At 29.9% G+C, this 17,469-nt stretch overlaps 4 protein-coding genes across 4 annotated transcripts in view; all 4 read right to left on the reverse strand.

Annotated features, from left to right (window-relative positions):
* Nucleotides 1-4,236, reverse strand: part of LOAG_18589 (hypothetical protein) — a 9,368-nt gene extending 5,132 nt beyond the window's left edge. The window contains exons 1-2 of the mRNA XM_020451250.1: nt 4,089-4,236; nt 3,739-3,814 (exon numbers count right to left, since the gene is read on the reverse strand). Of these exons, the coding sequence (XP_020304983.1) occupies nt 3,739-3,814; nt 4,089-4,229 (217 nt within the window). The 5' untranslated portion in view covers nt 4,230-4,236. The remainder of the gene's footprint in view (nt 1-3,738; nt 3,815-4,088) is intronic.
* Nucleotides 4,237-4,268: 32 nt separating this feature from the next.
* LOAG_18590 (hypothetical protein) lies at nt 4,269-7,778 on the reverse strand. Its single transcript, XM_020451251.1, has 2 exons — nt 7,704-7,778; nt 4,269-4,857 (listed from the first exon to the last, which is right to left on the reverse strand). The coding sequence occupies exon 2, from the start codon at nt 4,841-4,843 to the stop codon at nt 4,679-4,681; it is 165 nt and encodes a 54-aa protein (XP_020304984.1). The 5' UTR covers nt 4,844-4,857; nt 7,704-7,778; the 3' UTR covers nt 4,269-4,678.
* Nucleotides 7,779-9,266: 1,488 nt separating this feature from the next.
* Nucleotides 9,267-12,790, reverse strand: LOAG_06474 (actin). Its single transcript, XM_003142010.2, has 9 exons — nt 12,589-12,790; nt 12,292-12,447; nt 11,767-11,983; nt 11,407-11,498; nt 10,947-11,098; nt 10,643-10,733; nt 10,483-10,564; nt 9,900-10,110; nt 9,267-9,401 (listed from the first exon to the last, which is right to left on the reverse strand). Exons 1-9 carry the CDS (start codon nt 12,756-12,758, stop codon nt 9,268-9,270), a joined length of 1,305 nt encoding a protein of 434 aa, XP_003142058.2. The 5' UTR covers nt 12,759-12,790; the 3' UTR covers nt 9,267.
* A 3,217-nt stretch (nt 12,791-16,007) lies between these two features.
* On the reverse strand, nt 16,008-17,415 carry LOAG_06475 (hypothetical protein; the record flags this gene model as incomplete). Its single annotated transcript, XM_003142011.1, has 3 exons — nt 16,008-16,175; nt 16,823-16,912; nt 17,320-17,415. The coding sequence occupies 3 exons, from the start codon at nt 17,413-17,415 to the stop codon at nt 16,008-16,010; spliced, it is 354 nt and encodes a 117-aa protein (XP_003142059.1).
* Between the last annotated feature and the right edge of the window lie 54 nt (nt 17,416-17,469).

Genomic DNA, 17,469 nt, shown 5'->3' on the forward strand with positions numbered 1-17,469 from the left:
TTCATTCATTCAATCATCACCTATCATCATCATCATCATCATCATCATCATCATCATCATCATCATCATCATCATCATCATCATCATCATCATCATCATCACCATCATCACCATCATCATCATCATCTGATATTACTGTCATATTTTCAATTGGTAGTAAAGATACTACTGATGATACAGTAGTAGTGCCCGAGACTCCATGCTGTTGTTGTTCGTTCAATTCTTTATTCATTACAGGTACAGATGGCATGATTGCTTCTTCGTCGTTTAAATCTTCTTCATTATCATTATCATCATAAGATCTGTTCATTTCCACTAGCTCTTCCTGTACTTGAGACAAATATTTTCGGCTATTTCCGCTTACACTTCCCGCTTTGTCGCGTAATTTTTCAGCTCTTTTTTCTACAAAATATTTTGGCGACACCCGTTGATAAATAATAATAAATATAACAATATTACATTTCCAAAAGTTGAAAATAACGCAAACCTTTCATATATATATATAACACATTAAAATATGAAGTATACAAAATATATATGAAGCACTAATACAACAGCTATCTTTCAACTTTATTTTTGAAATTCATTTAAACGTAGCTACCATTTAAATGGGATTGGATGGCCAAGTAATCATAGACTAGAAAGCAAAAAAAGAGCCAAGGCAAGAGATCATAGTTCAAAATTTAAAAATTGAAAACATATTTGAAATAAAAACTGAAAACTTTTAAAATAATTAAATGAATAAAAAACTGAAATAGTATTTGGCAAATACTGCAATATAATGCTAAGATATAACATGATAAATGGAACCACTTATATATCTTTTCATAGAAACTTGAAAGTTAAAAAAATTAAAAGCATAAAAATGATAATCACTTAACCACAACGATCTTAACATATAATGGAGTACGGAAGAGTTCAAAAAAATTGTATCCCCTTCTTGTCATTAATTCATATATAATTTTTTGTGATGCAATTTCGAAAAACAAAAAAACTTCAGTATGAAAAAATGAATTTTAAATCAATTCTCACTTAGAAACATCATTACATAGCATACCATTAAGCCAGAGTATTATAACAACAGAACATAACTATAAATTCATAATAAAAAAAGATTTGCTAACCTTTTTAACCAAATAATTGAACGCATAATTTTTTTTTTTTGGATAAACAAATTTAAAAAACGACAAGTAAAGTTTTTAGAAAAAGAACAAAACAAAAACAAATCAACGATAAATCAATCATCGAAAAAACGAGAAATTTGAAAGCTATCTTCTCGTATTCACTCGGGACTTTCCTTCGTTGCAATATCATCCTTTTTTTTGTTCAGAAAAAAAATAAACAAAACTAATTGTGAAGTATTCCCCCGAATATTCACAGCCTATCACCCGTACACCTTCCTCCTACTTTTCCATCCTTTCCACTCTCAAACTTATTGATGTTATTACTATAGTGACACTGCTTATTATTCATCCCAACAACATTTAAAAGTAGTGAGTTCTAAAATTATTAATGTATCACTAATAAGATCGTCTATTTTGAAATTAAACAAAAAAATACACACGGCAAAAATGAAATCGTCAGATTGCTTAAATGGAAAAAAAATTATTAAAATATTAACTTACAAGTGAGTAATTTAAAGTTTTGAGTAATTCAAAAATATAAATTTGAAATGAAAAAAAAATGCACATTAATCCTAACAAACGTCATGATTTCGATTTTCAACATTTTACCTACCTATTTTTTTAGAAAAAACAGACAAAAAAAAGATGAAGCAGATTGCAATCAATCAATATTGATTGAACCCTAATTTGAGTAATTCAAAAATATATATTTAAAATGAAAAAGTTTAAGACTTTGAAAAATGTAATACAATTAAAAAAATTGTCCAAGAAACTAAACAGATCTGATGATTAAATTCAATAAATCACGGGAATTCGAGAAGCAAATGTAGGAATGGATGTATTGGATGTGGAGTATTACTGAGAAATGCATTGTGCCGAAGGATCAAATGGTAATCCCAACAAAAATTTTGAAATGATTTCGAACAATTTAACTTCTTCTCTTTCCAGGGAAAAAAAATGACAAAAAAAGATAAAGAGATTACAATCAACCAATAATGATTTATAAATAAAAAAAATTGGAAATTGAATAATTCAAAAATAAAATTTCAAATAAAAAGTATTAAACGTAGAAATGTAATCGAATTCTGATGAAATGATACGAAAACTTTCTGTCCATTCATTACTTTCGCAATATAAATGCAACAGTCGAAGATAATAAGAAAAATTAAAAGAAAGTGGGATAAAGTATGAAGATAACTGATATGATGGCAATAAAATGGAGCAAATCAAAATGAAATAAAATGGAGCAAATCGAAATGATAATAATATCAGTTAAAAATTATATCCAAAAAAACTAAAGTAATAATAATGAAAATGCGAAACGAAATCAAATATTGAATGAATGGGATGGGAATTATAGAAAAATACAACGAGTACTGGAATCTTTCAATAATTACATATTTCTTAATCCCAACAATTTCTCCATCATTGATCAAATTAAAACCAAATGGAGAATTTTGTGATAAAATCACAAACATTCATCAAAGACACTTCGCCAAAATCTTCATCCTAATATTTTATTAAAACGATATGGGAAGAAAGAAAGAAGGGAAAAATAATTCCTTATTAAATAAATGTTTGTTAATTCTTATCATTTCATTCAATTGTTATTACCACACATATTTTGACAATAAAACGCAAAAATAACAGTTAGTAGTGAAAATTAAGGAATAAAGATGGTGATAGTGTACGATAAGGACTTTTTTCGTGGTTGTCATAAATGGCAACAATAATGCCTAGGAATATGACCTATCTTTTGTGATAATAATGGCGATGAAAATGATAAGAGGAGTTGTCGTATTAACTGTAAATTCAATTTCTTCAAGAATTGAAGCTCTAAAACTTATGTGAGCAATGATTTTTGCAAATTTTTAACCCAAAAAAATGGCCCTGCAAAGTGACATATTCTACGCTTTTCTTTTGCAAAAACTCGATCATCCATTTATAGAAATTAAAAAAATTATGATATTATTTTAATAGTGAAGAAGATAAAAATGATTTTAAAGTTAATAGCCAATAATCCTGTCATAAAAGAATAGCTTTTCATTCAGTAGTTAAAAAAAGCATGTAACAATGATAAGCAATAAGGTAGTTTGGTACGATATGCAAATTGTGATATATGTAATATTTCATGATAACAGGATTATATTTTGGTAATTGATCAACAACACTCATATAACTTACTCAGTGCTGCGATGTGGAACAATTGCAATCACTTACCAAATATGCAAGAATTAGTTAAATAACATAAATTAAGTGAATTGATAAAAATTAATAACAAATAGATCAATTCTATATTTAAAAAAATATGGCTAATCTCATAATTAATTCATACAAAACCTTAAAATCAAATGTTTAAACTATCATTAGGATTCTTTTTTTAAGCGTTCGCTACATCAAGAAAAGGATACAATTCCTCTGCAACAATCCTAATCAGTACTTGCTTTTAATTGTCAAAATTAAATTTTACAAATATATGTATGTATATATATACTTCATTCTGTCATACAATATTTCAAAAAATAAATAAATAAATAAAAGAAAAAAAAGACATTATGAAGAATAATTTTATTTACTAACAAATACCCATTAAAATGTAATATTGAGAACTAACTTTTCCTAGCCGCTTGACTGGCTAATTTTCTGCTCAGTGCACTTCGTGTCTGGAAATCAACATTCATCGCTGCACCCTATAATATAAAGACAACAAATTTTATTATTTATTCTATACATTTGTATCATGCCATTGCATTCGTGCATTAATTATGTCATTATACTGTTGCACATTCCGTGATACATCAACATTTTTTGACACTATATTTTATATTTTCAACATGTATATGCAAAAAATAAAAAATTTGTTATAACATTTGAATTCCATCTCTTAATTATTTTCAGTTTAATATAAAATTATTATAACTTTAATAATTCCTCACAAAAAAATGATAAATAAAGCTATCTAACCTGCAACCATTCATCAATTCGTCCAGATTCTTGTCTGCTATTTGATTGTGCTTGTAAATTAGGTGGTTCAATAAGCCATGTTTCCTCATCAAAATCTGTAGTACCAATAATGGCAGTTGTTTTATTGATAGCGGTACTCATCCTGAAATCTTAATTTATTTCATTAATTAACATACAGAAGCAAAAAGAAGATTCGGCGTAATACGAATCGCACGATAATATATTGCATTGCAAACATTTAAGATATTTAACAGCACGAAAGTTAGATGTTGAACTTATAATAGTACCATTAATAATATTACTAATCTCATTAATCTAAAAACCACTAAAATCTAATAAACAGCACAAATCCTTATTAGAAACTTATAAATTACTGAAACGAATAAATCGAACCATCAAGGGATTAATATTAGCAAAACAGGAACCAGAAATTTATCAAATGCAAATTATATTGTTACAACGGATCGATCAAAAAAGACCTAAGAGTTCGAGCGAAAGGCACTTCTATAACAAAACCTTTAACATTTGAGATTACGAACATACGAAAAAAAACTATTCAGTGGAGCAGATGACATTGACCAGGAATTATTTCAATCTTTCTTCACTGGCTTTCCGTTTTCCCACGGAGTAATTTTCACGGTTGCTGTTGCCGATTTTTCCACATCTTTCTTCAATCCTTTTTTCAAGCATTTTCGCGTAGCTGACGCTGCAATTTGTGAGTATCGTACATAATTGATGCCCAATTGACGCCACATTTTCTGATATTATCCTGAAATTTTCAAGAAAGTGAGAAAGAAATCTTCATGATGAAATATATCAAAATATCAATCATTTCATCATGAATTAATTCGATTTATTTACTAACTAACCTATAATTTACTTATCAACATGGTTGATTTAATCAAACCAAGTCTTATATTTAATGAAATAATACTATTAAAAGGAAAAAGAAAACTACTTCTCGCAAAATAATTTCGAACTTTGTTAAAAAAACTTTTGAATGTTTTATTAAGATAGATTTCAATTCCTACAATTCGATGAAATGTTCAGTAGTTGTGGAATGAAAGAAATGAGATGGAGTAAACAAGCTTTATGGAAATTGAACGAAATGGTAATTTAACTTTGAGTAGAATTTCCCAAATACCTCCATTATAAAATAGTGGCATACAGAAGTATTTTCAATAATTTACTAATGAAAACACTTCTTATATCGATGGAAATTGAAATATAAAGATTGAAAAACTTTTGATTTTGAAGTAGAGAAAAAACTTCCCTCAGTCTAGAAAAAAAAGAAAATAAACTGCATGTTGGGCTGAATAAACCAAAAATTTGTCCTTTTTTTTCAATTACAAAATTAAATGAACAAAAAATTATTTTTTCAAAATGTAAAGAATGAGAAAAAAAGACACTTCCAACGTCCCAATTTCATATCCAAATATTATTATTGAATATAAAAATATCCATATTATCTGGTTATTCAACACATAACGCACCGCCTCCTGGTATGATTTATAGCGTAACCTAATATTCCTCGCAATAAATTCACAACGATCATCAAATCATTCCATTTATCAATAGATCACCATCTTGATAAGGAACAGTTTTTACAAACTTTACTCCCTTTTTTTTTCTCCGTAAACAAAAATTATCAACTTCTAGTAAGGCTCATTTTTTAACAAATATTTCAATAATAATATAAAGTTTTTAGTTTTGTACAGTAATCAAGCTATTAAATATTTCTGTTCCTCTTTCACTATCTTTAATATTATCATTTCTTCGTCATTTCAAAAACAAACCAACGGAGATCAAATTATGCGAACTATTCGCAATGTGATCATTTTCATATTTAAAAGTAACGCAATCTAAAAATTAATATAAATCAGTAATGTCATGCTTTAAAAAAAAAAGAAAAAAAGAAAAAGAACCTTCTAAACATGACAAAATGTTGTTTTTCTGCAGAAAAAAAGAAGAAATCGAAGGGAGTTGTTTCGAAAAGCTTATTTGAGGGAATGATGAAATTGAAAGAGACAAACAAGATTAATACCAAGACTACAGAAGTTTATGAAAGATAACAGCATCGATAACTAATCGAGCATCTCTTTCTTTTCCTTCCTAATTCTTCACATAAGTTAGCTTCATATCGTCATGATATTACTCTTTTGACAAATGATTCCTTTTTTTTCTGTCTAATTATAAGATAGTAAACTATCATTAATAGAAAAAACACGAGACTTTTTTTTTTATTACCATTACCCCGCATGATAAACAGCATGGTAGATTCCAATCCCAAATCGGAATTTCCCATATAAAACCGGAATCAATATTAATCAACTTAGTCTGAACCAATTCATTTATTTACAGCAATATATTCTCAACTTTTTTAACATCCAAAAAAAACTTGTCCTATTAAACTTCAAGTATTTGCAATCCATGTCATTTTCTCATGTGGCGAATAGAAATATGCGAAATTTTTTAAGCTCCCGAGAAAAAAAACTTATCCTACTATGACTCCAAACATTTGCATATGTATTTAAAGTATATTAAACATTAACCAAAAACGTTAACTGACATAAGCTAAAATTTTAAAATTTCAATTTTTCGAATTTCAGTAATAAATAAAAATAAAAATCAATGCACCATATATTTCTCGTTTTTACCTCTATTTATTCCAATAAAAAAATCAATTCCAAAAATAAAAGCAAAAAGGGAAAAAAACGGAAGCCATAGAAAATAAAGAAAAGTTAATACTAGGAAAACTCTTGCAACTAATTGAATTTCATTAATTTCTTTTAATGACTAATTGAGATATAATATCAAATAGAGACTTGAAATATTAGATGAATATGAAGTAAATCAGCCTCCATTTATCTTTGATGTTGTTCTTACTTCAAGTAATAAACATTTAAAATCATACAATCATCATAAACCGCTAAGATGGATTGCTCACATTATTAAAAGTCACTTCATTTTATTTTTCGAATAAAATGAAACGTAAATAAAAAACTAAAGAAATTTTCCTTCTTAAAAGAAAATTTTGTGTTTTCAATTTATTTCGAATTCTTAAGCTTAAGCATGCCTTTGACTTGATTGAATAATGAGACTCAATGATAGGTCACACGTTTTAGCAAAAATGTTCTCCTAAATAATTTGAAAATTGATTTTCATTTTCGTCCTCGTCAGTAACACTAATCTTTTCGGAAAATAAACTTCCTAACAAACATACCTCAAAGCTAAAGCTCTTAACCTTTTTTCTTGAAGATCCTCATAAACTGAAGTGTTTGCTGAAACTCTGCAAGTGGCTGAGGAAAATAAAAGAAGTGACTCACTTTTAGGAAGATGAAGAGATAACTTTGAAAAAAAACTTCGAAACAAATTTGAAGGTAAATCAATATCGATTTTTGCCTTTAGTGCAAAAAATGGCATATAAAATGTCATCAACCGGTAAGTTAAGCTTATGATTTTATTTCCCAAATAATTTTCAATACAAACGCTTTCATTTTTCAGTTTTTTGTATCAAAAAACAACAGTTCTCTATTACTTTTACTTTCAACTACATAAACATTCCAAAAAAAAAAAACATGAATTGCAAAAAAAAATTCCAAAATTAAAATTTACCTCCCAGTGATATATCAGTCAGCCTGCACAGTTGTATTAAGTTCAAACAGTATTCTGGTTGGCAAACCTGTAAATCATTTTAAATAATGAAATTAAAGCAAGACACTATATTATTCGATGGAAATCATTCGGATGAATCATTAAATGAATGACACAAAAAAAAGAACTGTCAAAAAATTGAGTATCATTTATATTAAGTATGAATCGATATGTTCGATAAATGATAGTTGATGAAATCTTTTTGAAGAAAACCTATTTTTAAAACTTAAAAAAAAGTATTGGTTTTGTTGAAATAACAAAACAGTAGGAAAAATTGAATTCGAAATATATCACAGCGAAAAATGGAGATTTTTTAAATAAGTTATCCAATATTGACTGGAATAAACAAAATTATCATTGGATGAAATGATAAAAAGAAAAAGGAAACCATCAAAAGAAAATCATCATATACTTTGCAGAAATCGATATAAAATCATCATCGTATACAGTGAATACCTATAAATGGGTGAATTATGTAAGTAAAAATAGAATTGAACAGTCTTTTCAAAGGATTTTTTCAATTCCCCATTTAAGTCTTTAAAGCTTCTATTCTTCCATAATATTCACTCTTCCGCACTTACATTCTCTTATTACCCCAATGTAAATAATTTTATGAATAAATTGATAAAATGCTTTATATCACCTATTGCTTCATAATAGCTATCCATTAAGTTACCGAGAATTGGTATCGAATGAATTCGCAATTTGTTATTATGTTATGCCAAGCTTGACGTAGCTATATTGAAAAAGTTAAGTAGGTAAATTAAATATCAGATATATCATATTAGTAGTAAGGAATAAGGAAGCAGTAAGGAAGTGGTAAAGAACAGGTAAGAAAATGGATTAGTTAAAGTGAATAACCGGGGAAATGAATGAATGATGGGATTGACAATATTATAAACTGGTAACAAATGTGGCAAGAGCTACCAAAATGTTATAACATCGTCCACGATGAGAGCTAAGATAAGGAATTTAGGGAGAATACTTTAGAAGATGGTCCCTGAATTTTATAGTTCACTGAAAGATATATTAAACTAGTGATGCACTCTCGAAGAATTTAATCAAGAATTGCAAAAATTTTTCAAGCATGCAGAAATGATAAGAGGAACCACATTTGGAAAAATACGCGAATCCTTCTATCTGATGATAAGAGATGGATAAGAATTTTGGTACGAGAACCGATACAACAAATAATGGAAATACGAAAAAAAAATCACTTTATTGACCAACTGTAATTTACATATATACATTAAAGAAATGTTAAACAGTTATGTAATGGAATAAAACCAATTTTCGAAGCATCAAAATAATGAAATTTAAGACTCTAAAAGAATGCATACCACAAAAATTTTCTGTGGGATAGAAACTTTGGAAAATTCCGAAGCAATTCAAGTTTTCTCGAAAAATGATTTCCAGATGAATCTCAATAAGTTACCCAGCAAAACTCAACAAATATTATGCACAGAAGATCAACTTTTGCAAATAAAAATAATATCGACAAAACGGAAAGTTATGTCGACGAAACTCAGCGATTTCGTATCGAATCTCGATTCATCTCATGAACATTATTCGTCCAGTCTGGCACCTTACCTCGTCTCTGCCAGTCCTCTCGTGTCAAAGAATAATACTGCAGCACTTCTAAAGCTCCAAACATGCTACCTGTAAAATTTCATTTAAATGTATCGAAATTTTAAAAATCGAAGTTTTTTACCAGTAAATCCCACAATATAATCAAGAAACTCAAAAACTCGGATATTTGAACAAAATAATATTTAATGATTCGATATCTATATAGCCATCCTTAAATTCCCGAAAGTATGCCGATGTTTCAGAGGTATATCATCAAATTTTGAATTAATTACTCGATGTTCAAAGTAGTCAAAATTACTGCGTACTTTAAACAAGTTCTAAAATATATAATCTTGAATTAATAATTTTCACTGCCGCAGCTATATTCTACCAGTTATAAACAAATAAAAAAGACTACTGGATTTTTAAGATTACTGAAATGGTTTTAATTATTTTCCAATATTGCATTACATGTTATGAAATACTGAGACCATCAGTCAATTGAAAATAAACATGAATACTAGACTAAGTCGTCCCACTCAAAACTGTAATATAAATCAATTTCTGTACAAAAATTTCTTTAATTACCTCCAATCCAACTAGCATACAATTCAATTGATGTGTTTGGCAAGCGATAGAATTTGACGGATTTAATATTGCCTAATTTATTCGCATAAGCCGATGCTGTCAGTAAACGCAAAATTTCATCTCGAAGTCGCGCAGAGAAACCTTTCATACGTGTTGTTCCACCAACCAGTATTATACTATCCAATAGCTTCCTTCTCATATCAATTGGACACTAAATACCTGATTTTAGCAACCTTTCGAGTTTCAGCAGAAAAAGAGAACCAATATTCGGAGAGAAGTCCACAATGAGGAAAAAATTTATGTCTTGGGAAGCATACCTCCCACACTGTCATTCCGAACTGCAACACAGATTGAACTTAAAGACAGGATTAATAAATTTTTCTGTTGGCAATATGACTGAGGAGAATTCCTTTTTTTATTTTTTTCTCTCATTTACGAGACTAATAATAATCGGTATCTAGAAATGGACTATGTTAGTCTGTAAGCTAAATGCCTTATTTTAAACTGCTAATAAACTGAGAGATTCGATGATAATATATTACGAAAAGCGAAATAATACTGTAAAAGTAAGCGAAACATTTACCCGATATACGGCATCAAGTACTAGTTGTGGCAGGGATTTGATATCATCATTTTCCTCGAAAATTGCTTCCGCAGTCCATTCCCTGTATTGACTAACAAGGATAATGGTGAATTTTAAAAAATGGAATTTTTGGTGAATCACAGCTAATTTAGAAAATTACCTTATCAGACCAGGCACAATAAGCATTTCTTCACCGAATGGTAAGCGAACATCACATGGTGGTTTCGGAATTTCACGTTCTGGATTATATTCTGCAATTTAAATTGACGCTTTCTTGCATTCATGCCTTTATTCAGTTTTTTGTTCTTTTGCCAATTCTGTTTTTCCTGTTTTTCCTTCCTCAAAATTTCGTTTCACTTAAACACATTTTTCAATTAAAATCTTGAGTGTCAATTTTTCAAAGCAAAATAAACAAAAAAACCGTTCGGTCAGCTTTCGCCATCTTAAAGCAGGTTGTAACTTACCCGAAGCGTGTATCATCTTTCCACGATCCATTTTAGTAGCAAAGCAAAATCTAACGACAATATCTTCCAAAATGCGCTCTTTTTTCAACAATAAATCATCGTCATCAGTCAGTGCTCGTTCTGTACCCGAAATTGTCAACACTTTGCCGTATCTGAAAAATATCATACTGAATTACGCTGCTAGAATGAGAAATTAAAGCGTAATCTTAATTAAACAGATTGCTTCAAGTTGCTCTGCTGTGCGTTCTATTCGCATCTGAGTAACACTGAGTAACATCTGAGAAAAATAACAGCTCTGTGATATTCTCTGGTATGCAAACCACACTGCACCAAAATCTGAAGTCACTGAGAAAAAATCTTCAGTATTTTATAATGTATATTATATTTTTCTTTCGCAATCAAACAATTTAAACCAAAAGTAAAAGTGATCTATGTGCAATGGATAAAGATAATATCCTACTTTCGCAAAAGTTCGTAAACGCGCTCTTCCAAACACTTCGCACCTATACATGAAGTTTCCAGTTGATACAACATAGTAACACCTTCCAGAATCTGTAAACTGAATAAAGAATTGAAATTTATCTAAAGTACAAGAAAATGAGGTATACAGAGTACCTAAATACTTATTGGGAAATGAAACTATGCTAGATCCTTGTTTTAAAATCATATAAACAAATACTTCAAGAATAATTTATGTCAAATTCGAAATCTAATTTGTAACATGAAGTCACAGAGAACTGCGGTAAGTATCAGCCATGCATTTTTTTTCAAATTTTATATAACAAATTTTTTTTCAGGCGAAATGCAAAAGTACTGTTACCGGAACAATAGTTGCTTCTGAATATCCGACATCAATAACAATAGCATTCGTGACACCAAATGGGAATGTTGCCAACAGATGCGACGGGGCGAAAAGTACCGATGGAGCATCGAAAGCATTAAACAGTACCCGTGCCATGGCATTTCGATGTGATGTCCGTGCCAAAATACTTTCAACGATTACGATTCGGCGATCTCTAGCGACCGTTAACAAGTACCTAAAAAATTTAGGCTAATAAATTCCAAATTCTGAAGTAAAATTCAAGATCTTAAGTTTTTTTCAGGATGAAGATTGTAAAACACTAAAGATAGATGGAAAATCAAACACATGGAATTCCTCAAGAAGTTATAAATGAAGATGATTCAAACAGATAAGTAATAATATCCTTATTGCCTAGCTTTGTATAAAGCGACACTGCATGCATATCAGAAAATATTTGCGATTCATCATGACGCAATACATTTTATAAGAGTAAATGTGAACATATGAATGTAGATGTTTGACATAGAAACGGATGTAATTTACCTGAAAAATAACTCTCGGAAGAATTTCACTAATCTGTAATAAAGTTCTTGTTCACTAAGTGTATCATCCAGTACTTTTATCGTTTCACCCGTACGGTCATCCACCAATTCTGTTCTTATTATTGCACGTGGAACGAATTCACCTGCATAACCGACCCTGAAATAAAACCTAAATAAATCAACTTATCATAAATCACACTAACGTATTTTTGAGCTTATTTTTGCTACAATTCGACAGATAAAAGCTGAAAAAATCTCAAATATTTCACGATAAATAATACGGGAAAAGTAAACAAACTTTGTTAAAACTGCGCCGATATCAATGATAACAGCTTGTCGATTATCCATACCAACCACACCTAACGCTAACGGATCCAATCGAGCATTTCCTGTTATCGTTGCTGGTATCACCGAAGAAAGGGATCGCTTTTGTGATGAACCGGACAATTTCCTATCACCTTGCATCATAACACCAAAATTCAACAATTGACCTGAACTTTATTAACCTGAACTGAACAAGCAATACGTGATTTTTTGAAGAATAAAAACTCAATCATCCGAAAAGATGATTTCTGAAATATCGTACAGTGTTGATTGCATATCTTCCGATATATTGCTAAAAAACAGTTTTACAAGTAAAGGGATGAAATAGAGATTGCGCAAATTTGCATGGAACCAATGCAGTTCGGATAATCGGTACAATCCGGAAATTAAAGGTCAAAATGATCCGTAAAGAAGAGATGTATTAGGATGAATGAATGATTTTTATACAACCAAACCTTTCCTATATCTACTGCAAAAAGAGAAAAGAGATAAACCAATATTTGAAAAATTAAATTACAAGTGATGAGAAATATAATGTCAACGAAGAGGAGAAAAGATTGGCAAGAATTGAAGAAATGGATAAATTATCGAAAAATATTTGTGGAAATGAAGAGATATGTTAGAAAATGAAAAGGAACGTCACAATATGAGGTTAAAGAACGAGAAAATAGTGGAAATGATTTGAGCGACGTATCGTGTTAGACGATAAAGAAAAACGGCAGATAACAGTAAATGAAGGGACTGCAGACAGTAGTCAAATTAGTGATGCCATATACACCAGAGAATGAGAGAATTTATGGGAAACTGAAAACAAATTATTGAACCATTGCTAGAGAAAATTGTAAACCGAGAAACATTAATGGATCAGATTTATTGCAAAAAATGGTTAGGACACCAATGAGTTGGTCACTATGAAATCGCAAGTCTCGTCTCATCATTAGTTTCAACCTAGTCGGAACTGAAATCAGAACTTGAGATTTGGTAAATAATTGTAAGGTTATTTTTATTTTGTACCACTTACATACTGTTTCGAAAACAAAACGATGGAGAAATTGTAGTTTAAAGTCAGAAAAGAAAGATTTGATTGATTCTCCAGAATTTCAGAGGATGATGAAAATTTTAAATTTTGATTTTAAAATTTTCGAGCGACTAAATTTCTTCTTTTCCATATTTCTTTAATACAGCTAAGAATTCTGATGAGGAGAAAAGAGGAGAGAAAATGAGGCAGGATTTTGTTAAATTAAATTTAAGGTGAAAGGAAAAGGAGGACTAGAATTTGTCTTTTCTCTTATTTTTATATCTGAATCGAAAATATATGATTAAAAAAAATGATAGTTTCAAATTTTAGGTTTAAAAATTTTAAGAAAAAAAGAGGATTAAATTTATTTCCACTCATATCTTTATTGATAAGATTTGATCATTTTTTGAAAGTATATTTTATAGACAGGAAAATTTTCTTGCTTTTTTTATTTGTGCAATCACTTTCAAATCAATGGTAAAGAAAGTGAGAGAAAGAAAAAGAGAGGGAGAGAAAAAAGAAGGAGGGAAATATATTTTATAAGTAGGAAAATCTCCTTTTTTTTTTACTTTGTACAATCACTTTCAAATTAGTGATGAAACAAAGAGAGAGAGAATGAGAGAGGGAGTGAAAGAGAGAAAGAGAAAAAATTTTGATAATTTAAGGGGTAAATTTCATTATCAACATGGTTAGGCTTCGTAAACGAACATTTAGGAAGGGGCTTTATCCATACTTGCTGTAAACGCCACAAATATGAATGTATCCTTCTAGCTTGCGCAGTTGTTGAGGCGTAGGATGCGCGGAACTGGTCCTACTCTTTATCCTAAGGTTTATTCATCTGTCAGAGCCTAGCAAACTTGGATTGTGATAGTGAAATTTTGAGGACGTAAGTTTAGTTAGAATATCCTTTTCTTCGATAGATAACCGATAAATGAGTTGTCTTTCTCCTAGAATAGTTGCCGTAAGGCTAGCAAGCTCATCCTACTCGTGGAAACACTTAGGCTGATCCTTCAGTTGAGATCTGGTTTGACATGGGAGATCTTACCGGAGGCGTAAGCCACTGCAAGCATAATTTATGACCTCATTAGAACACTACGTCAAGTTTCTTCTCCGCGACAGGATATGATGTCCGTGGAAAGTGAAGAGGAAAGGATAAAGATGGCTATAAAAGAATAGTGCTTGCCTTTATGCAATTCCTTTCAAATCAATCATTGATTTATTCATTATTCGACTGTTAAGGATGGAGTTTATAAGATAAATATTGAAATATCTGCATGAAAATTTTTATTTAAAAAAAAGGATTCTGGTGACATCTATTGATTGTTTGATAATAAATGAATATCGACAAATCAATATTCATTTGTTATCAGTACTATGTAAGGACACCTAATTGCTTAAGTCAGCTTGTTATTTCTGCACTATCATAAAATTTAAAGATGAAATTTGGTAAATCATTTCGGAAAGAAATCACCTTTGTTAAAACTTTCCTTTAAAGAAAAGAAGTTTTGGAACATTGTTAATAAGAAAAATTGACAGCAAGTACTTCCTTCTTGCGACCTCTCCTCTTTTATTACCGTACTGCATTGTTTTGATAATTAATTGTCACCCGAATATTATCATTTCATCAACGCAGCTAAATATATCTAATGATAGAGATAAGTTTTAAGAAGAGGAAGAGCGGAAGAGAAAAAATATTAAGACTAAATGTCTGCTGAGAAACTTCATCTCGGAAAGATTCCTGCTCCGAAACAACAGATAATCAAAAACTAATTCATCATTACATTATCACTGTATCATTGTTATCGCTGTAAAGATGATAAAAAAATTTATTGAATAACAGCAAGTATGGAGGAAAAATACATCTATTTTCAGCAAGAATTTGGAAATTTTCATAACAATAAATGAAATATTAATCAAAATATAAAAACAAAAAACACATCTAATCATTCTTCCACCACATCTATCTTTCAAGTTCGCAGCAATAAATTTGACGAGTGAATGGTAACTTGTCAGATATGATCGGGAGACGAAAATTTCACTGATTAAAGAATATATGATAAAGGACCTAATTGAATTACTCCACAAATTCGATTTGGTTCATTTGACTTGTCAGAAGAAGTTTTGTTGATTTTCTTGACCAAAGTACGCCTTGTTCAGTCGACATATTTGCCCTTAACTCTTTCACTTAAGGAATTTACACTCTTCGCATATTGTTTCAAACTAGTGTATTACTATCGAACTAACTGGGATTGAAGTGGGAAAAGTAAGAAACCATCGAAGTCATAAGGAACTAACTTTGAAATACTCAAATATCAATTTGAACAAGAATAAAAAAGTAACAAAAGAAAAGAGCATGAAAAATGATCACAAATGAATCACAAAGTGGATGAAGTAATAACGCGAGCCAAATTTTGTAACAATAGGAAGCGAACTGTACGTAAACGCATTTTCCACGCGTCATAATTATGTTGCAACGGACCATCTGCTTCATACTGTACTAAATGTTCTAGTAACTGCTCAGTACTATCTTTACTTATAATAACCTGAAAAAAACAAGGTTATGATTAACTTTCCCCACTACCGGTAAGTTATTAAATAACCAGTTCACTGTTTACGTTAATACGATAATTTCCATAATCTACTATGGAGAATTCTGGAAAGTATCTACATCCACCATACATATTTGACTACGATATTAAGCAAAAACTAATGGATAATTGTAAAATTTATGGTCATATTTACAGCTAAGCAATAGGACATATAGAATAAGAAGAAATCCTAAAAACTGATCAATATGTATATCACAGTCCAGTATTATGATTCATCAAAAAAAAGTTATAATCACAATGATTGGAGTCGAAAATTTAATCATTATAACAATTTTTATGAAACATAATAATCTTTATGCCTGTGAGTTTTACGAAGTTATAATACTTGCTACACTTACAATTAATCAGTGACCACATCTGATAATAAGCTACGATTCACTCATAAGTTTTGAAGGAATTAAATCAGTAATATGTTAAAAATGCTTGAATTTCAACCATTTCATTTATTACCATTTGAATTTATTTCTCCGATATATATATATATATATATATATATATATGAGTTAAATAGTAGGATAAGTAGGACATTTCGTAGGTTAAAAACAATAAGACCTACATCGGTAGAATGAATGAAAAAATACCTCATCTTCATCACTGAGAATAGAAATCAAATCGGAAAGCAATATAACATCAAATTTCCTTGGTACTAAATCGAAGACAATCAGTTCTACCTACAAGTAAATTAAACTGAATTGAAAAATTGAACAAATCCAACATCCTCGCCATATACATGAAGCAAAGTGTCAAAGACTGGTTCTTCATTTACCATTCACAGGATAATTCGCAGAAAAAGTACAGCTCAAGGGAAGAGAATATAAAAAAAAACTAGCGCCATTACTACCGTACAAATAATTTCCCTACTAAAACAAAAATCTATTTCTTTAACAAAACAAATATGTCATAAGAGTTTCTACAGATTACGGCGGGAACGCCAATTGAAACATCGGCTAGAATTTGGTCATAAACATCCCTTAACTACTGCCCCGGATCAAATGATTAATTATTTTACAAGCTATAAAATCGTATTTGGTATAATAATTCGCAACATATAGTTATGTGTTAGAATATAACAACAAACCAGCAGTTCAGCAGCTTTGACTTTCTGATCTGATTCCAGCAATTTTCGAAATTTATAATACCGATGCAGAAATACAAAAGATGATGAAAGAAGCATCAACTTCTGTAAAATGTTCAACAACAGTGATGGAAGAAAACTGATCCGGAGAAC

Source organism: Loa loa (genome assembly GCF_000183805.2).
Source record: "Loa loa unplaced genomic scaffold supercont3.382, whole genome shotgun sequence".
NCBI lineage: Eukaryota > Metazoa > Nematoda > Chromadorea > Rhabditida > Onchocercidae > Loa > Loa loa.